The sequence below is a fragment of the Diadema antillarum genome, unplaced genomic scaffold, assembly GCF_040938485.1.
Source record: "Diadema antillarum isolate AM-2024a unplaced genomic scaffold, OU_Dant_1.0 seq00000604_RagTag, whole genome shotgun sequence".
NCBI lineage: Eukaryota > Metazoa > Echinodermata > Echinoidea > Diadematoida > Diadematidae > Diadema > Diadema antillarum.
Window position 1 is genome coordinate 41,515 of NW_027271532.1, and position 27,345 is coordinate 68,859.

Here is a 27,345-nt window from a genome sequence, read left to right on the forward strand (position 1 = left end):
GGGGGAAAAAGAAGATGAAACTCACTTACAGAACCTCTCAGTTATGTTTGTGCTATAGTACAATGTATGTATCTCAAGATAAAAACTGATGGGCACTTTGGTAATTCTTGAATTATCATCATTATCTGCATCATCATCATCATTACCATCTCCCTCATCATCACCACTACCTTCATTATCTTCATCACAATCATCACGACCAACATCATCGCCATCACTACCATAATCATCATCAACATCATCAGCATCATCATCACCATCATCATTACAATCACCATCATCATTACAATCACCATCACCACCACCATCACCACATCACCACCATCATCATCATCATCATCACCATCACCATCACCATCACCAATCACCATCACCAATCACCAATCACCATCACCATGCCTCACCATCACCATCACCAATCACCATCACCAATCACCAATCACCATCACCATGCCTCACCATCACCATCACCATCACCATCACCATCACCATCACCATCACCATCACCATCACCAATCACCATCACCACCATCACCATCACCATCACCATCACCATCACCATCACCATCACCATCAACATCACCATCACCATCACCATCAACAATGCCATCGCCATCCACCATCACCATCACCATCACCATCACCATCACCATCACCATCACCATCACCATCACTATCAACATCACCATCAACCATCACCAACCACCATCACCAACCACCATCACCATCACCATCACCATCACCAATCACCATCAACATCATCCTACTCACCTCAGTAGCCATGTTGGTGGAGAAGGTAATGTCAGCGTTGGGGTGAAGTCCAAAGGCCTCTGGGGAGTCAGTGAGGGGAAGAGCGTCGATGGCATTGCGATACTCCTCCACATTTCGGCACTTGGGAATGGTGTAGCCTACATATATGACAAAGAAAGCGAGAGAAAAACCACATGATATTGCAATGGATCTGTACATTTTGATGCTCACAGACAATGTGGAAAAACTGATATTCTAACAGATTTCATGAAAAATTATCGTCCAATAGAAAGGGTTACATTTCCCTCTCTGCATTCTAATAATTTATTAAAAGATGTATTGCCCTATTATGGTTAAACTGTTTCTACAATATCTAGACAATTCTTACCAAGTCAAAGTGCCTCTGCTCTTGCAAAGCACTAGCTCTCCTAACATACCAGTACACAATCTATTAATCGGGGAAGAGGTATATTTCAGTGTGGAGCTTGTGGCTCAAAATGGTCTTCTAATATGTCAAGGATGTATTTTTTTTTGGGGGGGGGGGCAGTGAGGGTCACATACATAGGACACTGCTCACTCTGTTGCTCTTATCTTTTACTCACCAGTGTAGAACTTGAACTTGTCACTGAACATGTCCTCGGAGAACCAGACGCGGCAGTAGGTGTTGAGTAGGCGCTTGTCGAAGTCATCAGTGACACGCCCGCCGTACTGAACCTCACCAAACATGTACCGCACTGTGTTCCAGGAAATACCCTGTTGATTGAACGAATCATCAGTTTTAATATCACCAGCACAATCATACTACCCCTTTCAATTGAGTTGTTCCAACATTCAGAACCACAGGGCTGACTCTGCTTACCACAGTGTACACAACCTATTTATTTTCCAGTATACTTTTTGGAACAACAGATAATCTGTGCCATCTGTAATAACATTCAATTTGTTTCTTGCTATGGCAAAGAAAGCACACAAGATACAGCTGCCCACGACTGGAATTTACTTTTCCTTCAAAAACCCTGCACCTTCTAAAGAAGAAATGAAACTTTGACAATATATCACTGTCACAATTTAAAATCATTGCTACAACATGCGAAATTTTCACTTCATTGTCATACAGTCAATAATAATGAATAGAAAGTTGGTAGTCTACAGGGGTGGATCCAGGAATTCCGTATAGAGAGGGCGCCTTAACAAAATTAAAGGGGAACACACACGCCCCCTATTTTTTTTTTTCTTCTGTTTTAGCAAAAAATAAAGAGGGGAGGGCACGCTGGTGCGCTCCCCCCTGGATCCACCACTGAGTTTATAAGATTTGAAGGCAGACAAAAATGTAACTTCACTTCATTTCATATCTGGGAATGGATCAAAGACAGCAAGACAGATGAGAATTATGGAGGGAATGGTTTCTGTGAAACCCTTGTTTGGTTTCAATGCTTTCCTGGCCTGCACCAAACTAGAATTAAAATAAAAGAATTGAAGGCTTCTTTCTACCTTCTTGGGGTCGAGGTCGTCCAAGTGGTTGTTGACAAACTGGACGCTGGCGGTGAAGTCGGCCTGGTTGAACTCGTAGGGGATGTTCCAGCCGAGGGGGCCAAACTTGCGCCTCTCCTGCACCGTGGTGTGGAGGAAGGCCACCCCGTACAGCATCGGCTTCCACTGCGGCATGTTGGAGATCTCAAGTTGCTCCTAACAGAGAGACATGGTGTGTGGGGGAAGGGGAGAGCATATCAATGATACTGGCTCATCTTTAGTAGACCTCCTAACAAATTTTCATTCTTGGTAAGTAGGATTTGTACTGTAGAACAAGATGAGAGCACAAAACAGCATCATGACATCACAAAATACAATATCGTAGTGCCATTTAAATTCTTCCATCTGTGTAAGCAGATGTCACACATAATGAGGATATAAGTATGTGATATGACAATAAGAGCCATTCACTTGTTCTACCAAAAAAAATAATAATAATAATATGATAAAAAAGAAAAGAAAAAAATCCCCAAGCCTCTCTGACTACAATGTGAATATTAAATGGCTCAAAATGACAAAAGGTGGGTTGATTTTCTAAATTACACATGTCTGATTGAATGACAGAGTGAGGAGTCCCACATGACACACACACACATCCTGATACTATTCCACCGTATTTGCTTACCACTGTGTATCTGCAGTTGAATCTTCTCAAAGCTGAAGATACTTCATTCTTGTGACTTTATGAAATATGCACACCAAAACCTCGTTTGGGGGGAAACTCTGAGGTATGTGACATACCTGGGAGATACCAGCGTAGGTCCGCTTGAGGCCAGCCTTGATGCCCTGGGGAGGCTCGTTGGTGAACTTGATGGATGACTGAAGCAGGTTGATGGGGAACTTGGGGTGCACCTCGGTGGTGATCCAGAGGCGGAACTGGTCGTGGCATGACTCCGACGTTGTCACCTGCCAAAAGGATCATCAAGAACAAAAATGTCATAGGTTGAGAAGAGCTTGGTGTGCAAACTTGCTTATTTGACGCCATAATGTCATTCCCTCAAATTTGAAGCTAAAATGCTTCCTCTGTACCTTAATTCAAGGACATGCAAAAAGACAGTAGCTACAGTTATATGCCAGAAATTACAACAAAAGGGTTATGATGACATCAAACTGCACTAATGCTACAGATAAACTTGGCCATAATTGACAAAGACAAAAATAAACATTATATACGAGATAAATTCTATATAAAATGCTGTGAAACTTAGCCATGAATGAGTGCTCTATAAATGAACGTGCAATCCTCCTCCTCTTCCTCCTCCTCCTCCTCATCATCATTATCATCATCACCACCACCACCACCATCATCATCACCATCATCATCACCACCAATCATCATCACCATCATCATCATCAGTACAGTGCCACTTCTGGGAGTGGGCTGTTTGTGGGATACTCACCGTCTCGAGGAGTTCGTCCATGAAGCCGAGACCAAGATGGCAGTTCTGGAGGAGCACCCATCCTCCCTCCCCCATGAATGACTGGAGCAGTCGCCGGGCGTGGACCTCCTGACCTTGACCCATGCTGATGGCACGGCAACCTGCATTGGTGTGTGAGGATGACACATTCATCTTAAATTAATCAAGACATTATCCCCCATCAAACCTACCACATCTAACTTCTAATTCTCCCTTAAATACTTACAGAGGTCAGGAAATTTAGATTATGGCATCCATCCCCAAGAGTCCTCATGACTCTGGATCATACTCTATGTGGTGACTTGACTTACTGCTGTGTCTGACATTCGCATACAGTATTGTGCGCTTGTGTTTCAGGCTAGAGTACAATTCATAGTTCATAAACATTTCACTGTTTTGATTAACATTACAGGAGTGGAAGGGGGAGCTGAGTTTTGGAGCAGAAATACAGCATACACACTGGTACAGTGCGATAGAATGAGTTGGTAACAAATCCCTTTCACAAATCTCTTTAACACTTATAAAGCACACCAACTCTAAAAGCAAAACTAGAAATGTCGCTATGGCGACTGGTATGCCTCCGCCATAATGCATGATTCTCCCAATAGGTCTATAGTACATGTGGACAATGTGTGATTACATTTTCACAAAATTGGCAAAATATTAAAATGACATGTTTGTCACAAATGTATTGAATGTTTACTTTCCTTGACCTATGTTTAATTGGATGAATAGGAGAGCATGTATTTGGGGATTTAAGAACTTTAACTTGACATTGACCATTTCATAAGTTTATGCACTGAGTAATTTTCAAGGTATGGAGAAAAAGCGCAATTTCTGTATTGAACAGTAAATTGTTATCATTTTCATCTGGCCTTTGATTTATAAGAGAATCACTGTCAGGCAGAACATACATAAATTCAGCATGTACTAGGTTTCAAGATAACTTGAGCCACTTCCGAGATATGGAGAAAGAAGTAAGTTCAGCACTTTCACTTGATCTTTGACCTTTTGACCTTTGACGTTCTTGGCAAAAAAAAAAATCCCAGAGAATCTCTATTGGGTTATACATGCATACATTGAGTTAAAAAAAAAATCCTGCTGGCATTGCATAAATATAAGGAAAATAATAAAATTTTGAAGTATTGCCCTTGACCTTTGACCCCATGAACCCTAAATTCCCTAGATAACCACTGCCAGTCAGTAGATGCATATATACTATGTTCCATGAAGATACCTTGAACAATTTCCAAGATACAGAGAAAAAAGTGAAATTTTAACATTTTGCTTGACCTTTTGACCTTTGACCTTTTGACCTCATGACCCAAAACTTTCACCAGAGAATCTTAATTGGGTAGTACATGTATACACTAAGTTTCAAGAAAATATCTTCAGGCATTGCATAGATATGGGGGAAATAGTAAAATTTTAAGCATTTGACCTTGACCTTTTGACCTTTGACCTTGAGCATGTGCACCCAAAAGTTGATAGGCACAACTTCACCCCCTAATACACATACATGCCAAGTTTCATTAGGATACCTCAAAAGGTTTTGGTAGTTACCCTGTCCACAAAATTCATTACGGACGGACGGAAGGACGGACGGACGGACGGACGGACGGACGGAAAGACGGACGGACGGACGGACGGACGGACGGACAACCCGAAAACATAATGCCTCCGGCACCACTTCGTGGCGGAGGCATAAAAAAAAAAAGCAAAAAAAAAAAAGGCAACAACAAGCAAAAACACCAAACTAAAATGTAAATGTTTCAACCAATCTTATATTGTATGTATTTTTGGGGGGTCTGTATCACAAAATTTACGTACATTCTTGTCATCAAGTCATGTTTTGTCATCAAGTCATGTTTTGTCATCATGTCTTGTCATTATGTCATCATATATATTTTGTACTCTAAAATCCCACAATTTCAATAGGGGAAGAGGATAACTCACGAAGGTTCATCTTCTTAGCCAGCGCCTCGATGGAGGCAGTGGGGTCGGATCCCATGGACAGGAAACAGATGAGGGGTGTCCTCTTGTCACTCTCCTCCCACATCGTTTCCAGGTTGAGGATGACTCCCTCCGCAAACTGGAACGCATCACAGAGACAAAGAGAGATGGAGGGGTCAACGACACCTGTAAGGATGGCACTTTACCCTCAACAGGTTAACGGCAATAATGCTATGTCAACAACAATGCTGTGAATTTTGAAATTGCTCCAGTGCATAGATGAGCATATTTGTCATTATATCTTTGTAGAGACTTTGTAATCACTGTACATGTGTAACACAGTTTTAAGAAAATGAGGGAAAATAGCTGGGAAAAGACTGAGAGAGGGAAAGAGAATTTAATAGAGAGACATGAAGAGAGAGACAATCGACTTTAATAAAAAGTAAAGTGTCAACACACAGTCACTGAGGCATTAATATCATTTTGTTCTGGCAGTATCTTGGCTTGATTATATGTCTCTAAAAGTGCCGTAGACAGAGAGAGTCTGGCCAACTACAAGAAAGGGCGCCACGTCATGTTGCTACCCAAACATTGAGTATGTTCATGCATGTATATTTACACACATACAATTGTATTTGCAGTGTTTTACATGTAGTTTGATAACTATAGCCACTGTGTGGCGAGCATGGCATTGGGTAAGGACATGGCACCTGGTGATCAACGGATCAGCTATTGACCAATCACAGCTCATTTAGGCAACTACCTGAGTTGGCCATACGCTCTCTATATACGGCATTGGCTTATCCGGTAAGAGTATCCCACACTCACCCTCACGCCGATGGAATCAGCAATGTACTTGCGAGCCTGGGGGATGGCGCGGTCAGGACACCAGGAGCGGACGAGGAGGAGGCGGCGGAAGACGTCCAGAGAGGTGGAGTAGCCGTCGGGGATGGTGGCCTCCTCAGGGCTGTCCTCGTCGAACCAGTTCTTCCAGGCCTTGTCGTTGCGCGACACCTGCCCCAGCAGCTGGGAGAACTGGGGCAGCTTGCTCAGCTGCACCAGATTCAGCCACGTGGTGTCCAGGATCCACTTGCGGGGCTTGGGGTCCACGGCGTTCATGTCCAGAGCTGCACCACCTGTTGGGCATCAGCACAACGCAGAAAGACAGTTTGCTTGTTAAGATGTTTGTACTTTTTTTCAATATGAGCAAATGGATGGAGGAAAAATACAGCATCATCCATATAAAGAAAGCCCTAGTGCTCTCAGAGACATTTAAATCTTAATAGAGTATGCAACAAATGCCATAAAGTAAATAAACTCTTAATACAAACAAACATATGCAGTGAGTCCCCATACAAAGAGAAACAAACTAACGGTTACTGAATAGTAAATCCTCCATGGGCCTTAAGGAGTTGGCAATGAAAGTCGAGCTTTGCTAAGCAACTCAAAAGAATTCATTTGTGTAAAAGTTTCCTCTGAATACTCAGAAATATCTCAGACCCTGGTCAAAAAAATGCACCCATTCTTTTACATATTTCATGAAGAAAATTCTACTTTGATAATAAAAAACCCCACACAAACATACAAAACACTGAACAGTAATTGCTAATTTGTATTGCACCATATCTTTGGAGGGAAATGAATTTTTTTTTATAGTATTTTCTCAGGGTTCTGTAGTCTCACTCTAGCTAATAGCTCTCATTAAAGCATCTTTCCCTATGCTGTGGATGTGACTAGAGAAAAATGAGCATGCTTACCCTTGATGAAGGTGGAGAACTCCTCATGCTTGATCTTCGCGAGCTGCATGTCGATCTTCAGCGTGAGCAGCAGGGTGAAGAGGAACTTGTGGTTCTCGTACAGGCCGCGCGCCGTGTACTTGAAGACATCGTAGGTCATGAAGTCGATGATGTTGGCGATGCGCTTGGCAGTGATCGGACTCTTCTGCGACCTGTGCGATCGGGAAAGGAGATGGATGGAAGAGTGGATGCGTCAGAGACCGAGTGGAGGGGACGAGGGGACAAATCTTACATTCATGAAACTGTCTTGATGGTGCATATGCATTGAGGCCTTCGAGGTGCGATATCACTGCAATGGATACCCTCCTCACCATTTCTCATTTTTCCACACAGTCACGCGTGTTATACAGAAAACTCACTTTCCTCTTAACAATCTTATTGTGTATAGACAAGATATCAATGGTTTCGATCCACGGACGACAACAGTTTTTGTCGCCTATCAAAATTGTGTGAGGAGGGCACATCATGTGACTGAAAATACTGGTTCTTGCCTGCGCGGTATCTGTGGGGCTTTCAAATGAAGTAACTTAAAATGTGGAGGGAAAACAAAACAAACTTCAAGAGCACTCTTGTGTATTTGTGTTGGTTTTTCTCCTCTTTTTATTTCAGAATGGTTAAACATTACAATATGAATGTTATCTCCCTAAATACAAATTCCAATCTCAATTCCATAGCAGTACCATACAAGCACCTTCTTCTTCTCAAAACTTAATACCTTTTTCATGTTTAAATTGACAATTGCTTACATGTATGTATGTATGTATATACATCTATATTGTTTGTTGTTTGTTGTTCTAATGTTATATATTCTATGATAATCTGTTGTGACATAACATTCTGTTCCACAGCGTCATGAGTAACTTTTGGGGTTGAATGAGCGCTCTATAAGAGTCTCTCTATCATTATCATTATCATATTATTACTAGTATATGTAGTGCAAAGTTTGGCTGTCTGGTAATTTACTTTACGAGAGGCAAACATGTCATACATCAACGAGATGTGTCTAAAGCAACAACTGTGACAAACCTTGCCATGGAGAGGTCAAAGAGACCCAGGAACTGCTTGAGGGAGGTCTGGTACATGACGTTCACCATGCTCATCTCAGTGATCAAGAAGTACAGGGTGCTACCACGGGTGGCCACTGGAATGATGGCGAAAGGGAGAAAGATGACAATCGTAAGTTGTACAGTGTATTAATCCATACTGACATCTTTAACACATACTAGAAGGCATAGAGAGATCTCAGCCTTCCTTGAGGCTTACTTGCTTGTTTGCTATGTGCATACTTATAACCTATCTTTTGTTGATGAGGAAATTAAATGAATAATTACAAGAACTGCTTTGGTTCCATGGCATTTCTAAAGCTAAAAAGATTTATCAAGACACTACAAAGGGCACTTAAGACTATATTCCTATAGGCTTTGGACGACTTGTAAAAGACACATATGGGTAAAAGGTTGGCATAATCTTACTTGATAAATCTTTGACAATTACATACACACGTTTCAAATCGTCCTTTCCCTACCAAGAGGGAAAAATGTACAATAAAAGTCACAAGAGCTATTAAACACAGACTGGTACTAATTTTTCGCACTTGGGGGGGGGGGGTAGAAGAGTTTCGTGTGTTTTAATTCTGCAAAATCAAGACATCAACTACTTGAACCTGTGGCAAGCAAAAATATTTGCATGCTTTTCTTTTCCTGACAGTTTCTGGTTGTGTGAAATGTACAAAAATTTCAACACCACGAAAATGTCCACTTTTACAGTATCTTCACAAGGCATACAGCAAATATTGCTTGTGGAAGGAGTCGCTTAAAGGCACGTGGCAGTGAGCACTCACCCGGTCTGAACTCCTCGCGGGCGGTGTTGATGCGGACCTCTGTCTCCGCGGCGATGGTCAGCTTCTCGCTGACCTCCTCGGCCGTGATCTTGGTGACGCGCAGCACCTCGATGAGGCTCTCGTCCTCCACGAGGGAGCCCTCCGTGCTGGTCAGGCGGTAGAGGAGGTTGTCCTCCAGCTCCTGCATCTTGCGCTTGTTGGCCGTCACCTCCTCCATCAGCTTGGTGCGCTCTGCCTCCAGCTCCTGGAAGAGAAGGATATTTAGGGGGGTATTTAAGGAGTCGGTGGTTACGTGAAAGTGGAGTCAAGTGCATCAAAGCAATGAGCAATAGTTGCCAAGGCATTTGAGGAGTAAGGAGTTGGTAGTCGGTAGAAATTGAAGTCAAGTGCATCAAAGTGATGGCTGATTGTTGCTGAGAAATTTGAGGGGTCAGGAGTCGGTAATCATAAGAAAGTGGAGTCAAGTGCATCAGAACAGGCCAGCAATATCAAATTCCTCACATATCAGAGTTATAATCACCTCCTAAAAATGGTTTTGTGGCGTAAGGCACGAGATTAACGGACCATCTACTCGATTCTTGATCCATGACATTTTTTTTCTCCTTTTTCTTCTCAGCAAAAGAATTGAAATGGGATGACTCTGTGATGCAGTAGTATTCCCGTTAGGCACAGTCTAAAATTTTAGCACAAGAATCTATATCCTACCTCCCTCATGTCAACAATTTTATGATTGGTAGATCATTACACAATTTTTCAGATGACAGATTATACTAGGCATTGTAAATTCCTCTGAAGTCAATATGTACCAACACAGCTTACAGATACAGTAGACTCCCATTATAACAAAGTCCTCGGGACCAGCTGTATTCTTTCGTTAAATCGAAATTTCGTTATAAGCGAACAAATAAACAATAAAAAAACATAAACCTGATAATGATGTGACCTGAATCTTAATTTTGTTGCAACCGGAATTTCGCAATAGCTGTGTTCGTTATAACGGGAGAGCACTGTACCGTATGTCCCCCCCAAAAAATTACAATGGGACCTTCCACAATGATAACTCTAAAAATAGTGAATCAACCCAAATACAATTTCAGGGTATGAAACTATAACTTATTTCCCACATCATACAGAAAACCCCATCCAATTTGCTTCAGTGGTCAAAGAGAAATGAGGAGTTTCGTAGAACATGTCGGGAATCCCTTCCCTCCAAGTTCTGTCTATTGTGTTCACACATTATGCAGTTCCAAGAGCATCCAAGTGCCTAACTTGGAAGAATCAGACTCATGACATGCTTTACAACAATCCACATTTCTCTGTAACCGCTTGACCAAATTGAATGGAGTTTTCTGCAAAATAGAGCTAAGATGTTATATTTTAAGATCCTGAAGTAGCATTTGGACAGTTTAATCGCATTTGGTATTATCAATGTGAAAATCCGATTTTTATTTTTGTTTTGGACATACTGTATGCATGTGTGCACATGTTTCGATGTTTGTCAACTCACATTCTTCTCCGTAAGGATGACAATGCCCAGAAGTTGGTCTTCCAGCCCCTTCATGGTGACAGTGAAGTCGATGATGGAGGTCCTGGCACTGATCTCTGGGGTGTAGGCCGGGTTGGCCAGCTTGGTGGTGATGTACATGGCAAAGTTGTTCATCACGTCACACTCCTTGTCTCCAACTTTCACCTGGAGGAGAGGTGGGGAAGGGGAGGGGGGAGGGAGGAAGGAACCAAGTGATATGACATCTCAAGATGAATGATGCTACTTTGAAGGTGATGATATACCACACAAGAACAACAAAAGCAATAATGAGTACAATACTCAGAGATATAAACAAATCGAATGTTTATGCGCAGCTTATCTACCTTAAATGAATGACGCTGCTTTGAATGTGACGATACGCAAATTCCAACTACAAACAAAAACAACAATAAGAATAATCAGATTTATAAACAAACAAATGAATGATGCTACTTTAAACGTGATGATACACCAGGTGAAGACAACAACTAACAAACAAGCAGTAATGAGAACAATACTCAGGGATATAAACAAACAAAATAACGATTATGTGTCGCTCATCTACCTTGAATGTGGAGCCAGATTTGATGAAGTTCTTCTCCAGCACATTGTCCAGGGCGGGGTCCAACTCCTCTGCCACATCCTCGATGAGGAGGGGTCGCCCTAGCGACAGGGCATCCTCCAGATGGGTACGGAAGTACTTGTGGTTCAGGGATGTCACCTGTAAGTTGTAGGAGTGACAAGTTGCACCAAATGGAACGACTGTAATGTAATGCTTATCAACTCCTTTTCCTGGCTGCATATTAATAATAATGAAGACGACTTTTGGAATCCAAATATCGTAAGAGTCTCAACAAACGCTGGTAAATATGTGATGGATGATAGCACTACAAGCATTTCTCTTTTAGTAAGCAACAGTACAATCACATACAATTGTATACTAAAATTTCAGTATATTGGGATACATTTTGTATGACTACAATGTATAATACTATTATTATCGTCATCGTCGTCGTCGTCACCGTCTTCATCATCATCTATCATCAATCATCATCTTCATCACCATCACGCTCTATCATTATTTGTACTAAAAGATTATAAACCTTTAATTTCTCTTCTTTTTTTTTTCTTTCTATCTTTCTTTTTTCCCGAGAGTGTAGACGGAATCAGCTCTGACCTGGAGTTCGTTGGACTTCTCCTTCTCCTTGATCCAGGCCTTGCCCTGGCCCTGGGGGTCGATGAGGAGGGGGAAGCGGGACGCCTTGGTGACGATGATGCCGTTCTGGATGGAGAGCTCATCGTTGGGCAGGCCCTGCAGGTTCCACTCGCCAATGGTGGCGTTGTCGACCAGGAGCGAGGTCAGGTTCAGGTCCTGGGTGGAAGTTGCAAATGAAGCAGAAATAGAAGGAAAAAAAAGAAGAAATACATGTATGAGACCAACCAGTATCAACTTTGTAATTGACATCAGTAAGCATCCAAAAATGTAATTGCATGTCCTAGAGTGTTTGTCCCTGCACCTGTGTTCACTGCTGGCTATTATATCAAACTGCCATCATACTTTCCAGGGAACAGAACTATGACCTAATTTGGGTCTACATCAGAATTTCACCACACATTGCACAAGACTTTTCCATCCAAACTCACAGACAATATAAGATTGGAATAAAACATCATGAATGCACATACTTAATCAAAGATTAAAAGATCTTGATGGTCAGAATAACAGAGATATCCTACACAAACAAAATGACACTCACATCACTGTAAGGGATCTTGTTAGAAGCCATCTCCCTCTTCCAGTTCCTCTGCAGGAGATTTCTGAACTCTTGGTTGAAGGGACCGGAATACGACAAGAACCCTGTGGCCAGCAGAACATCACCAACCAGCCTGGGAGGAGAAGTAAGACAAAGGGAAATATTTCATCATGGTAGTCAATCATCAGCTGTAGTTGGATTTCTACCTGTTTTGTGTTTGTTTTGGGTTTTGTGTGTGTGTGTGTGTGTGTGTGTGCGCGTGCATGTGTGTGTGTGTGTGTGCATGTGTGTGTGTGTGTGTGCGTGTGTGTGTGTGTGCATGTGTGTTTATTTTGTTTTGTTTTGTTTGTTTTCTTAAGGGGAAGCATGGTATCTAGAATGAGCTTCCTCCAAAAGCCACAAAGTAGGCAAAATATTAGTTGTTCAGTGAGCAAAAGTTTTGCTAAGCATCACACCAGTTTGCAATGAAAAGCAAGTGAACATGGGTTCTAGTGTGGAGGATGCGGGACCACTAAGTTCCAAGCTTTCTCTTGGCTTTACCTTTTGTGGCAAAGAGAGTAGTGGGTGATGAATAAATGAACACCTACAGCGCAAGCACACCTCTGATACAGGACTGGAAAAAAGGAAAGGGAAACATAATCCGAAATTGAATGGTCACCTGTTGATCTGGTCTTCAAATCGCTTGCTTGCCTCGGTCCAACGCACCCTCTCGCCTCCCAGGCCAGAAATCAGGGCTGTGGCGTTGTTCATCTTGCGCCGACAGCTCTCAGCGTCGTCCAACAGAGCCTGATGTGGAAGGAAATGCACAAATCATTCCGTTAGAAACAGGTTATTCTCCAGTTGAGATATCAAGTCTTTCTAGTTTGGCGCATCATGCCATAACACAACAGAAATATATCTTTCCAAATTTGTCAAGTTGTGTATGAGGTCATGCATTTAGATTTGTTAATCCCATGACTCTGAATGTCACTCCCGTTTCATAAAATCAATGCATCTTCATTTTGTTTTTGTTTCTTTGTTATGTTTTGTCTTTGTTCTGTTTTTCCCAATAAGACCATAGTACATCATACAAACAGGCATCCTGGGCAACTTTTATTTTCAGGCACAATTTATCATTAATCAACATGCTAGTTTGCTTCTCCCAACTGTTCCCAGAGATATAAAACTAAACCACAAATTCTCCATCCATTCATACCTGTGCGAGAGAGGAAAAAAGGTTGACTAACTGCCCTGGAATTCCACGAAGTTTTACCCCATTCAACTGCCCTGGAATTCCATGAAGTTTTACCCCATTTACACTCCAGCCAAAATTTGGAGCCTCTTCAAACTGTTTTGAAAACTCATTTGGAAAGCCAACCGCTTGCCTATTTATACTGCTCTGGCTGTCTGCTACGATTTTTTCCCAAGCAGGTCATGACTGGCCCCGTTCTCATGGTCACCGGGTCCCCCTCCTATGAACGACACATGTTTATGAGTACCATAACGCTTCTCTAAACCCATAGTGCTTATGATGCAGCTTAGCCTCTTTGAGGCAGCTACAATAAACAGAAGGCGCTGAAACCTCCCCCTTTACATGATTTCAAAACCTGATTGAATTAGATCGCCTCTGTCATATTTTGGTCTGTCCACGCTGGGCTACAAGGTTGTTTGAGGCTGCTCAAGGAGGCTTCAGAAACCAACTTCTGCTTAGTAGAAGTGTAGTATTTGTCACTTCTAAACACGCATCCAAACAAGGGGGGGGGGGGGGGGCCTGAACTGACCTGCTTCTCGCTCATGGCCGCATCAAACTTGGCCTGGACAATGTCCAGCTCCCTCTGCTTCTCGTCCAGTTGGGCCTGGGCCTCGGCCAGAGCTCCGTTGGCCTTGGTGAGACGGGCCTCCTGCACAATCAGGTTGGCCTGTGATGGGATAGACGGGCACACACACACACACACACATGCAAAGATGACATTATCAGCAACACTCCAGTTAAACTTCATTTTGTTTTAATGTGAGTCATTATCATGAGACACGAGCACATGGAAATATCATCCTTCCATGGTTAGCTTACCTTACATGTACTTTTGTGTATATGTAAGCTCGTTCAGATGTTGCAAGAAAGAAAACAGGACTATATATAAACAGTCATCAGACTGCTATTTACAGTGAAATTCCACATCACATTCAAATTGATCTGAATAATTTGAGCAAATTTCGAAAAACAGAACAGTAGAAGTTTTAGTCAAAATAAAGCGTAAGATAAAACTCTAGAAAGTAGTGGAAAACAAGACAAATCAACTTAAATCATCTTAATACTCAATTGATAAAGACATGAATATACAATCAGAGAACTATCTAGTTGATGTATATTTAGAAGACAAATAGCTGTTCAGCATTCTGTTCCTTTTTCTTTATATAAATATATATAAAAAAAAAAACCTTCCATACTCAAATGAGCTGACAGTGTATATACCTTCAAGGGGAGAACTTCCTTGTTGATACCAAAGAAGAAGGCCATGGCCTCGGTCCAGGAGCAGAGGCCAGCAACGTCTCCACACACCCTCTTGGCGGTCTCTAGGTTGTAGTCCTCCATAGTCAGGTAGGGCTGTAGGAGCTCCACAGTCTCACCGTTGATGCTATCCTTGGGGAAGTTCATCAACCCCTGCAGTTGCCATGGAAACAAAATACTAGTGACATGCTATGGTAAACATGGAAACGATGCGGTAAGGAGAAATTTCATGATTGAAAATATAACAATGTATGGAGGTTTTGTCAAACGAACGTCGTCAAGGAACCAAAGAGTTCATCTTCATTAAAATCAATATTATCATTCTGTGATGCTGTCGACGGACAACCATGAACTATGTACAGTATAGGACCTTTTTATTCAGATGCTTTGCAATCACAAGTACTGTTTGTTGGAATAACCGCAGTTGCTGCAACAGTAAGAGAGTGCTGATTGGAACAGAAAAACCCTACAGTGTTTGTACACTCTGTCCGTAGTCCCTGGCACAGAAAGGGTTAAAGGGGAAATCAAGTCCAAATATGAGTTAGTCTGATAAGAAAGGGTAAAATGTTACTAGTTCAACGGTAAAATTTTAATCGAAATCGGGCGAAAAATAAGGAAGTTAGGACATTTTGAAGTTTCGCTAATTTTTCAGGAAACAGTTCTTGAACGGTCAATATGAATATGCAAATGGCAAAGTGAGCACGTCATTCCCTCACAACTTGCCATTTATAGTTTGTACACAAAATTGTGAAACTTCCAGTTTTTCATTCAAACGCAATTATGCCCGAGGCTTAAATCCTGGTTTATCTAACTCATCACTATTCTGAAGTTATTCAACCGCGAATAAAATCATGTTTCAGACTTCAGTGACAGAAACATTGAATTTTCGTCATTTTTTGTACACGATCAATGGAAAATTGTGAGGGTATGACATGGTTAGCTCACTCATTTCCATATTCATATCCACTGTACAAGAATTGTTTTTGCAGAAATTAGCAAAAGTTCAAAATGTCATAACTTCCTTATTTTTCCTCCGATTTCAGTCAAATTTTTACCATTGAACTCGTAAGATTTCACTCTTTTTTTATCAGACTAACATCTATTTGGACCGGATTTCCCCATTAAAGCCATTGGCATTGTTTCTGCTATTATCACAATTTTACAGTGACTGTTGCAGAAAGGCATTGACTCTTAAGACATTGGACAGAGTGCGCAACCTCCCAGTTCCCAGCTCAGGATGTGGTAACATGACACACAGCATGGAATAACCATGTACAAGAACAGAAGGGTCTCGGAGAAGGAGGAGGAGGAGGAAGAGGAGGAGGAAGAGGAGGAGGAGGAAGAGGAGGAAGAGGAAGAGGAAGAGGAAGAGGAGGAGGAAGAGGAGGAAGAGGAGGAGGAAGAGGAGGAGGAAGAGGAGGAGGAAGAGGAAGAGGAGGAGGAAGAGAAGGAGGAAGAGGAGGAGGAGGAAGAGGAGGAGGAGGAGGAGGAGGAGGAGGAAGAGGAGGAGGAAGAGGAGGAGGAAGAGGAGGAGGAAGAGGAGGAGGAAGAGGAGGAGGAAGAGGAGGAAGAAGAGGAGGAGGAAGAGGAGGAGGAAGAAGAAGAAGAGGAGGAGGAGGAGGAGGTGCAAAGTAAGAGCTCCATACCGGCAGGAAAGTGTTGCTGCCCATGAGTCGAAGGGCCTCGCCCCAAGAAGGCTTGGGGCAGGGGCGCTCTGGGTCCAATTGCATGGTCTCCACGCGGCGCTGGAAGAGCAGCAGTACACAGTCCATGATACGCATGATGAGGTGGGGCGGCTTGGCCAGCTTACGCACTGTGGAGATGTGGGCGGGCTTGATGGTATTCAGTGCCGCTTCGGCCTCAGCGAGGGCGGGCTTGGCCGCGTCCAGCTTGACCTCTGCTGCAGATTTGTCCACCTGTTTGTTTGGAAAGTACAATGAGATTTTTCAACATACCGTAGATGCCAATCAACTTGACAGACCAGATATAACAGTAAATTCGTGCATCACTGCTGTAACAATCATAGCATTCTTTGAATTTGTCTCCATGTCTTGATGCAAAGACTACTGGATTATGCAACACTTCATATGTAGCATTAGCAAAATTTAAACAGAAATAACTAACCTGCACACAGATTTGACAATTAAACACTTATTAAAATTGCAACCCTTGGATTAATATCATCACAAGGAAATGATACACATGTACCACATATCACAGGTAATCACTTTACCCTTCAATGCACCCATATTACACTACACCCACATGATGACAGACTATCAAATCTTTATCTAAAATCTCTAGAATTCTATTGATGATCTTGAGGTAAATGTGGGCAGTTTACAACATGTTTACAGGTCAAGTTCACATTACGTCGTGCGCATGGCAGATTGTCATTACAGCGCTTCCTTGCGCCTGGTAGATTGTCGTTACAGTGTGGGAGTGCGCATGGCAGATTGTCGTTAGGGTGTGGGAGTGCGCATAGGGTTAACAACATTCTGCCATGCGCACGGAAGTGCGCTAACAACAATCTGCCATGCGCATGACGATTAGTCAAAACTCTGCACAAAAATATGTTACTAGGGAACTGTTTTAGTCACCATTGAAATCAACGGGGAAAAACAAGCAAGCGGATGTTTCAACTTCACTTACAATAGTATCTTAACAAGAGATGATGCCAGGTACTCACATTGATTTCGTCCACAATGGCCTGAGCCTTGTCCTTGACCTTTTGGACTTGAGCCTTGACCTTCTCGGCAGCCTGGGCACTGACCGTCACTTCTGCCAGCACGGTGTCGGCCTTCTTGGATGCCACGGCCAGCTCCTTCTCCTTGACCGCCAGCTCCTTGCTCAGTTCATTGACCGAGGCGGTGGCTTCCACCAGCTTGGCCAGACCTAGATTGAAGGCGAATGAAGATGGAAAGTTTTGGGGGCATCACTCTTTACCAACTGAATATTTGTCAAACTTTGAAAAGAATAAGGAATCAAAATCCACATCTTCAGCACAAGGAGCATGACAATGCTGGAATTTTTGTCTCGTGGGCAAAACAAGATCATGAATGCACACTGTTCTGCAAGTATTACAGTAAGTCTGTCCCTTTGTATGTCTCTGTCTGTCTAACCCTCACCCTTGCCACTCCATCTATAATAACAAGCTTAAAAGCAAAATTACCAGCTTTAGATCTGCAACATAATAATAATAATAATACAGGGTGCTTATAATGTGCCAATTCCACATAGCTAACGTGCTCAAGGCGCAGTAGAAGTAACTTATGAAATACAAAAATCCTTACACAAACATGCACATGAAAATGAATGACACAATAATGATAATGAAAAAAATATATATCATAATATACAATTCTACAGGAAAATGGTTTCGAACAAATGAGTCTTGGGGGCAACTTTAAAGGAGTCAACATTTGAAATGTAACGGATAGCTTGAGGCAACTGATTCCACAGGTAAGGTCTAGCATGTGCAAATGAACGATCCCCCAATGATGACCGATCCCCTCATGAATGCTAAGACGACGCAGTCTCCTGTGTTGGACAATAAACGGCTGTCTCGTGCATGTGCAGAACACCTTTTTTGCCTGATTAGCGTCGTCTTAGCGTTCGCGATGCAGATCTAAAGCTTGCCATTGAAAACAGATATCTCACACATGTGCAGAATACCAATATTTGCCTCTTATATTCCACATACTAAGAATCTTGCTATAGGATTGGTCAAGAGCTGATCACATGATAAAGCGTAGTTTTGCCCATATAATCACCTGAGAAGAACTAGGTCACTTGATAGTACACAGTGCAACGCACTTTCCCTTCAGTGTCGCGCGGTGCGCACAGCAAATTCACTGTTTTGTCATCTAAAAGACAGCTGTTTGTTTTGCTGATCTCTGGCAGTCCATACAGTCTTAACGCGAGATGAGTACGCGCGAAATAAAAGTGCGTTGCACTGTGGACTATCATTTAACTAGGTCACTTGATAGTACACAGTGCAACGCACTTTCACTTCAGTGCCGCGCGGTGAGCGCAGTAAATTCATTGTTTTGTCATCTACGCGCACAGGTAGCCTAAGCCCTAAGGATACCTAAAGACAGCTAAAACTGTTTCAGATGTGGAATAAAATGGGAATTTCTAGGACCCTAGATGTGGACTATACAGCAAATAATCAACTTTAGTTTCAGGCAATGAGACAAACTATCACTTCCTCGGCGATCTGAATGTGTACGCTATCTTTCCTCAGCTGCGCTTCGGAAAGATAGCTACATCCAGATCGCCTCGGAAGTGATAGTTTGTCCCATCACCTTCACCAACGTTGATTATTTGCTTAATAGTGGCTTCTTAGAGTTAATGTCCCAGATCTAAAGCACGCTTATACACCTCCTTAGTTCACACTGTCCAAAATCCCTGGCACACAAAAGGTTACATGTAAGCATTTTTTTCACCGAGATTGAGAATGGCTATATGCTGACTTTCAAAGGTTATACCTGTGTGCATCCTCTCAGCAAGAATGCCAATGGCTTCCTTTTTCTCCATGTAGATCTTCTTGTAGCCGTCGATGAAGGACAGGTAGGACTTGGGCGTCACGTGGGTCTGGCGACGGTATCGCTGGAAGTATTCCACGCACGTCTCGGCCACCAGATCCTGTACATTTTGGCGATTGGTGATTTTGTTAACATCAACTGGTTAGGGGGTGGGAGTGGTGAGATATAAACGTTAACATTCTGTGCTGGGGTGCATTTTTGGTGCCATGAATTGTAACAGTCTGCTCATAACCTAACCTGCATATATGCATATGGTAAGTTCTGAAGTGTCTACCTTTACACACATCTATCTAATTTGTCCTTTGAGTGCTACTAGTTCTACCTCGGGTACAAGACAATTGAGCAGGTTCACCTCAGTAAGATAGCTAGACTGTGACAGCTTTATACCCAGTTCATCGTATCAGTGATCTTACTATCAAATGCTATCAATTAAAAAACAAGCAAACAAGCAAGCAAGCAAGCAAGCAAGCAAACAAACAAACAAACAAACAAACAAACAAACAAACAAACAAACAAACAAACAAACAAACAAAAACCGTTGCCTGATGCAAAATAATCGAGGGAAATTGTGTATCTAAACTCCCATGTACCTAATCATCAACATATAGATGTATGCATGGAAGTTTGCAAAAACGTAGTCTTTTTTCTCCTTTTAATGGGGAGGGGGTGGGATCTTTAATTGAGATGACATCATAAACTGCTAATCCTGTTTAATGTATTCATCATCTTGGCCATTTGGCATCCTTTTCCAAGAATGAATGCATAATGACCCAAACTGACCTGGAACACGCCCATTGTGTTGACCACGCTCTTCTTGACTGTCTCGGTGCAGACGATGGGGAACGTGGACAGGAAGTGGTGCGCCACCGCGATGAGGGCGTCCTTCGGCCAGCGGCTGAACCAGTCCATGGTGCAGCCCGAGAAGAGGCCGGGGAACTTCAGCGAGCGGTTGCGGAACTTCTCGCCGACCTGGCCGCGTCAACGGCAGAGGGGGATCAGAGAGAGAAGGAGTCAACATAACTGATGTGTGCATGCCAATAAACAAGACAATATACAAATGATGCACAGGTGTGAATGCATCAGCAGGAATTGTGTGTATAAGGTAACTACAGAATGTTAGATCAAATTCCACAGTTACCGCATGCACACTATTCCTAATGATGCACAAGACATGTCCATCATCTGTTTTATATCACGGGAGACAATTTTTTTTTTTTTGGCCAGAAACCCACTTTTTGCCCATGAGACCTGATGGCAAATTTATTGGATGCATTTCCTTTTGAATTGCCATAGACGCAAACCATGTATCCAATCCTTCCAGCCATGCATCCAGTAATTACTGAATGCACAGTAGATTAAGTGGATGCATGGTTAGCTAGCCAATAGGCATCTCTGAATGCACGAATGTTTGCTTAATGCGCAAACACTTGCTACAACTGCGCCATAACATGTTTACAGTGATTATTTCAACAACTTGTCTGCTCAGCTGTGATTTACAAAAATATCTGTATGCAAAAATATCAACGTGTACAGCACAATGTTTTCTCAATGAGTCAAAATATTCTGCAGTGCCAAGACATTTAACAAACAACTCACAGGCGAGAAGCAGAGAACCACGTGAAGGTTGTTGCGGACGCGAGTCAGGAAGTAGTCGTAGAGGTTCTCGTTGGTCGGCGGTCGCCGTGGATACTCCTTCTTCATGACGGCGATCAGCTCGCCGGTGATTTCGTCAATCTCGTCACGGGCAAACAGGTTGGAGACCTGAGGGAGGAGGCGAACGTACATGTATTCACCGCGAAACTTATTCCAACTTTTTCTGACGTTCATGACACTCTACAGAAGGGACTGATTGACTAACAAAACAATATTTCAGTTAGTAAGTGTGGAGGAATGCCATGGGTGATATGAAATATTAAGCAATACTCTTAAGAATGATTGTACATGTCAGATAATATCTTATTTCTGTAATCATGTGAAATGGATGGGAAATGGTTCAAATTTGCAGTCTTGCATTCACACTCTTTTGGGCGCTAATAGATCAGGTTCAGATTTATGATTTTGTATTTATAATCTCTGGAGGAAAAAAAGTGCTGCACATTGAGCAAGATTGGAGTCTTGGATTCTTGATCTCATAGGACAAACTGAACTGACCAAGATTGTAATGTTACATTTTAATGAGGGGGGGGGGGATTGAATTGTAATAGCCATGAAATAGGTGATATCACGTCACATGATCTCATATTCACACTCAATACGTTGTAGATTGAAATCTTTTTTGAAGTCTATTAATAATTTTGGGGGAATATTTCAAAATAGTTTAGATTCAAAATGTATTATACATAATGAGGGAGCGCTAAGGAGGGGAGTGTGAAGGGGTGGGGTGGGGGTTCCTAAAGCTGGATTTCTGAAGTCCAACTAATAATATTCTGCTTTATAATGTAATACACATATGGGCCTGGGAGGTGAGAAGGGAGGAAGGGAGGAATGGGGAGGAATGGGGGAGGGAAGGGGAAAAGAGGGTGAAGGGGGGTGAAGAGGTGGGTAGGGGGTCACATTGAAACATTCCAACAAAGCAGGTGACATTTTGCCATCCGGGGGAAAAGATGAGTATTATGAGAGAGAAATCACTGACCTCTCCGGAGGCGATGACGTTGTTCATGTACTCCAGGAAGGCTTCGTCCTTGATCTCGTTGTCGGTGAAGATGAAGGTGATGCCCTGGCCGTGCTGACCGGCGGTGCGGTACAGGTACTTGAGGTCATCCATCAGGTTGGTCACATTGTAGGACCTTTTAGAGGGGTTGGACGGAAAAACAAGAGGAGAATGAATGAGAGTGGTGTAGAGGGCAGTGAGTGGAGGGAAGGTAAATTTGTGCATGAATATTCCAAGCACATCATGGTTATTAATATGTGCACATGTATCACCAGTAAATACATGAATTCTCAAGGAGTTTCTTTGTCATGCATTGTGACAAACTTCCACTCTTACGAGTAAAACTTTTTGTTCACAAAACTGATTATGGTCAATTCAAAGATGAATTGAATGAAGAGAGGCTTAATTTGCCCTATGAAGAGAAGTGGGAAACTGGAAAGCCTAAAACTAATTGTCTTGGAAGAAAGGGAAATATCCCTTGGTGATAACAGTACCCTAAAATATCATCTCAATCAGGACAAAATGTGCTCTTCCTTGCAAAAGATTTGAATTCTCTGAACTATCAAACTCTGTTATGTAAAATACTAGTCTAAGACAAAGATGATTTCTTGAAAACAATTCTCAGCAAGAAAATCCTACAACACCAACTTGTATTGAAGAAGAAATGAGCAGTTATCAAATACATGATGGGTTATTTCAAAAGAGGAAAATTCCGTTGGTATCGCAACACATTTCTCCAGCAATCAGTGAGCGATCCCTCTGCCCCTTACCTGCTGAGGGTGATTTGGAAGCTCTTGTAGCCGGCGATGAAGGAGGCTAGACGGGTCAAGCTCTGCTTGCCGGAGCCACCCACTCCCACCAGGAGGGCATTGCCCCGGTTGGTCCGGATGACGCGGGAGATCTTCAGCAAGTGGACCATGGCATCCTGTCAAACAACATCGATGAATAAAACAAACGAGGGAGATAAATGAAGGCTGTCCGAGTGATGCGCAGATGGAATGCACTTTATACATCTCTTGCTCCTTCTCTGCTCCATATTTCCTTGTACTTTAAAATAGTTACTGTTCGTGATGATGTCCTTGTTACCTACATTACATTGAACAGTTATATTTTAGCTGTCCATGGATAGATTTTGGATAGTAATATTGTAGTTTCTACACATATTACGTTTTGAGTGATCCACATTTTATAAGCCCTGCTTTTCTTTCGACCACTATTTTCCACTGTTGTACTTACTTTTCTGTCAAACTTGAAATGTATGCATTGCTGTTCTTGGGTATTCTACTTAATTGCACATATATTTTGTTGTGTACTTCGTAATCCACACTGCATTACATATTTCTTACAAACTGATGTAAAAAACAGTATAATTTGTGTCATATGTACGCTTTGTATTATGTTTCGCTCTTAAGCTGGATGGAAATGAATAATAAATTGAACTGCATTAAATTGAATTGCTCCGAATTGTTCTCTACATGTGCTTCTTACTGATAAACACTTCCATCATCCTCACAAAGTTCATTGGAATCTGATTTTCTTTGTTTTGTTAGAATTTTTTCGGAGAGCAGTGGTGCATACTTTCCCCCTACTCCAGAAAATATCAAGCATCCAGCCCGCTAAACTCACCTTGAAGAATACAAGGTCCATCTTTGAACCACGGATGGACTCGTTGTACATCTCCTGGAACATGGTGAGGCGGTCCGCCAGGGCCTCCAGTGTGGTGACTGGCTCATAGATCTTGGGAGCGTCAAGGTCCGCGTCTTCTGGCTCCTCTCCTGCAAGGTTGACCATTTGGAACAGCTGGACATTAAAGACTAGCTTCTTCAATGTCTCGTTCACATCAGTCCCCTTGTGACCATGTCGCCTCATACCAGCTCAAATCAGTGATGCCCAGCACAAAATTTCGAGAAAACTTTTTTTTTCCTCAACTAAAAACAATTCTATGGAACCTCAGTTGCCTCCCTCAATATGCGCCAACTGGGCATAGTCATCTCTGAACCACTTTAGGTTGCACAAAATAAACCATGAGCTAACAAGACAAAAAGAACCTCTACTGTGATGTTGACGAGTTAAAACAACTGGATTTCAAGACTAGTCTCACATTATGGGAAGAACAGCTTCAAGAGTTTCTGCTTGACTACCTTGTCTGTCACGTATGCCTCCACAGTTTCCATAGTACAGTGTCAATGGCTGGTATTCACTAAGGTTTAAATTCAGTCCTTGGTTTTCGCAAATTTCTTCTGCGTAAATGTGCGTGACAGATTGTATACGCCAACAGACATCCAAAGGCAACTGTGCATTGATACTCACGTATAAAAGGTATGTGTACGCCTATTTCATGCTTATGTTTTGTCCATGTACTGAATTCAAACCATTCTTTTGATTTAAACCACCTACATGAATATGAGCCTTCAGAGTTTTCCTTTACGTAAATCAGATAATTCCTAACTTACATGATAAATGATGAATAGGACTGAAATGGGTCTTTGGCAGTGAACTGAAATTGTCCGTGAATATATTTGATATTCCCTGCGAAGCTCTATCATGCATTCACATTAGTGGTAACTCTATCTCACTGCACACACCAATGAAATCAGTTGATAGTCTTGGGAAAGAATGTGATATTTGCCTGAATTCAGAGTATTAGAGATATATCACTCGAGATTGTGTGAAATGCTTTTCTCACAGACCTGTAATCTCTGGTGCATCCCTGAGGAAATCCACAAAGAACGGCTCCTTGGGTACCTGCTCGGCAAAGGAAGTACCCAGGTCCTCTTCAATCGTCTGTTGGATGACAAACACACAGAGCAACAAGTAGAGATGAATATCATATCATATCATATGTGACATAGCAAATGATAGAAACTTCAATGCAGCTGCTATAAGAAACTAAACAGTTTTTCCTCATGTAACAAAATATGAAACTGTTTGCTGAGTTGATGATGAAATAGAATAATCCTGATAACTACGATTATCATTTTCTATAACCCATGCCATATGGGAACCTGGTGGTCTGTGTTATAACTCTATGGGGATTTCAGAATTCAGTGTGGAATGGGTTAATGCAGCAACCATTCATTTTGCATGAGAAATCCACTACGTGACAATACCAGTACTAAACAGAAATTTTCAATTTGACCACTATGCTCCAATACATGTGGACCTTGAAACCAAAGTCTAGCATATTTGTTGCATCTGAAATAATATTGGACTGTTTTTCAGCATGAACATCATAAAAACAGCTGGCAACACTTGTAAACAGCATAAGGAAAACAAACAAAATAGAAAATATCAAACAGCTTACAGGAAACAAACAAAATAGAAAATATCAAAAACAGGAAAGTAGGTATTGTATGAAACAGATAAACAATAAAGTTTACTAAATTGAAAGTCAGAGAATGACGGAGATCAGATGATGATTAGAGTGACCACGACCATGAGAGGTAGCATTCACTCTACATTAATCCTTATGTGTGCATCGATTGTTGATTGGCACAGAAAACCCCATAGCATTATACACACTGTCTAAAGTCCCTGGCACAGAGATGGTGAATTCCATCCATAGATGGCATAGAAGTAAACATCAGAGATTGTCTTGGCTGCACCGCTGAGGGTCACATCGACTCACCAGCTTGATGGTCTTCTCAAACCAGTCCTTGTCCTCCTGGTTGATGAAGCGGTCAGCGACGACACGCGTGCACTCGTGCTTCCACAGCCCCAGGAGCACGGATGGGCTGGAGATGACCTCCGCCGAGCTGTTCAGCATACCCTGAGATGTGGGGGGAAGGATGGTATAGAAAGCGGTAAGATGAGATGACCTCACTCAACAAGGCTTCCAAAATTCTCGGAACATACTGACGATGCATACATTCTCGAGATAGACAGAACTTCTGGACAAGATTTAAGGGGATGGTATAGCTACAAGTCAGTACTCACTACATGCCCATATTTAGCTCATGCGCATGCCCAAAGGCCTGCTGACATAATGTGCTAGTATTTTGCTAAGGCTCTGAAAACCTCTGCCAAACAAAAAAGTGAAACACAGCCCATAGGAGATCTGACACAAATATCACTACTACTGCAATTTACCGCTACAAACACTTTTAATAACGATAAACAATAATGAATATTACAATGATGATTATAATCATCATCACCATCATCTTAATCATTATCAACATCATCAGCATCATCTTCATCATCATTACCATCATCATCATCACCATCATCATATAATATCACCATTATCATCATCACTATAGCAATACCAAAAACGATAACACCATCAAAAAAAAAAAAACCCTCATGATCTTACCTCCCAAATCCTGCTGAGATCGCGGAGGTTGAAGATGTAGTGGAACTTGGCCGGTGTGGGCAGCATCTTGATCTTGGTGCGCTGCCAGAGCTTGCGGGTGCAGGAGACGAGGCTGTCGGCCAGCTGGCACACCTCCTCACTGAACTCTCGCTCCTGGTGGGGAGAGGGGGGACAGGATGGGAAATGATCACGATGGCATGGGTGTGGTTGACAAGAGTGCAGATGCAATTGACAGGTCATAATTGTTGGCTGACATGAAATAATTTTGTAATTTTGGTGAACTATATGTGCCATTACTCACTCTCTTTTTTTTCTCTCTAGTGACAGTCCGCACTACTTTACCTCAAGCTTTGACATACTTGATATGATCTTCGAGATCTTGCTTTCTCCTTAAGAGTAGCTGGTTGTGTTTTGCCGAGTTTTCTAACATAAGGTGAAGGTGGGCCATATGACTTCATATTTGAGGAGCTTCGCACTTTATTTCATCATCATTCCTTGTCCTTTGTCTTTATCTTGGTTTTGATTTTAAACTATAAGCCCAACTTTCTCATGAACCCCCGTCTTTTTGCCACTCCTTTGTTATTTAGCTTTCAGAATTACTTTTGTAGCCATGATTGAATTCTTCTAGTTGTGCCCTATGGCAGTTCCTAATATTCTTATTCTACTTGAATCACCCAGTACAATGAAATGAGTAAGAGATTAACACCAAGCTACAATGTCACGACAGAACGTCAAAGCAAGTGATATTTGCGAAGCAGACACAGCTTCCTGGTAGTCAT

The 27,345-nt window shown here is 42.1% G+C and overlaps 1 protein-coding gene across 1 annotated transcript in view; it reads right to left on the minus strand.

Annotated features, from left to right (window-relative positions):
• The window catches only part of LOC139735866 (dynein axonemal heavy chain 5-like), a 91,146-nt gene that overhangs the window by 5,564 nt on the left and 58,237 nt on the right, over positions 1-27,345 (minus strand). The window contains exons 53-80 of the mRNA XM_071646613.1: positions 26,567-26,719; positions 25,880-26,020; positions 24,942-25,035; positions 23,878-24,026; positions 23,022-23,176; positions 22,234-22,387; positions 21,198-21,362; positions 20,382-20,570; positions 19,545-19,701; positions 17,744-17,949; positions 16,701-16,970; positions 15,019-15,207; positions 14,327-14,464; positions 13,225-13,352; positions 12,570-12,699; positions 11,990-12,184; positions 11,378-11,533; positions 10,795-10,977; positions 9,288-9,531; positions 8,474-8,588; positions 7,409-7,599; positions 6,480-6,787; positions 5,655-5,790; positions 3,681-3,820; positions 3,022-3,186; positions 2,242-2,436; positions 1,353-1,503; positions 772-908 (exon numbers count right to left, since the gene is read on the minus strand). Coding sequence (XP_071502714.1) covers positions 772-908; positions 1,353-1,503; positions 2,242-2,436; positions 3,022-3,186; positions 3,681-3,820; positions 5,655-5,790; positions 6,480-6,787; positions 7,409-7,599; positions 8,474-8,588; positions 9,288-9,531; positions 10,795-10,977; positions 11,378-11,533; positions 11,990-12,184; positions 12,570-12,699; positions 13,225-13,352; positions 14,327-14,464; positions 15,019-15,207; positions 16,701-16,970; positions 17,744-17,949; positions 19,545-19,701; positions 20,382-20,570; positions 21,198-21,362; positions 22,234-22,387; positions 23,022-23,176; positions 23,878-24,026; positions 24,942-25,035; positions 25,880-26,020; positions 26,567-26,719 — 4,734 coding nt within the window. The remainder of the gene's footprint in view (positions 1-771; positions 909-1,352; positions 1,504-2,241; positions 2,437-3,021; positions 3,187-3,680; positions 3,821-5,654; positions 5,791-6,479; positions 6,788-7,408; positions 7,600-8,473; positions 8,589-9,287; positions 9,532-10,794; positions 10,978-11,377; positions 11,534-11,989; positions 12,185-12,569; positions 12,700-13,224; positions 13,353-14,326; positions 14,465-15,018; positions 15,208-16,700; positions 16,971-17,743; positions 17,950-19,544; positions 19,702-20,381; positions 20,571-21,197; positions 21,363-22,233; positions 22,388-23,021; positions 23,177-23,877; positions 24,027-24,941; positions 25,036-25,879; positions 26,021-26,566; positions 26,720-27,345) is intronic.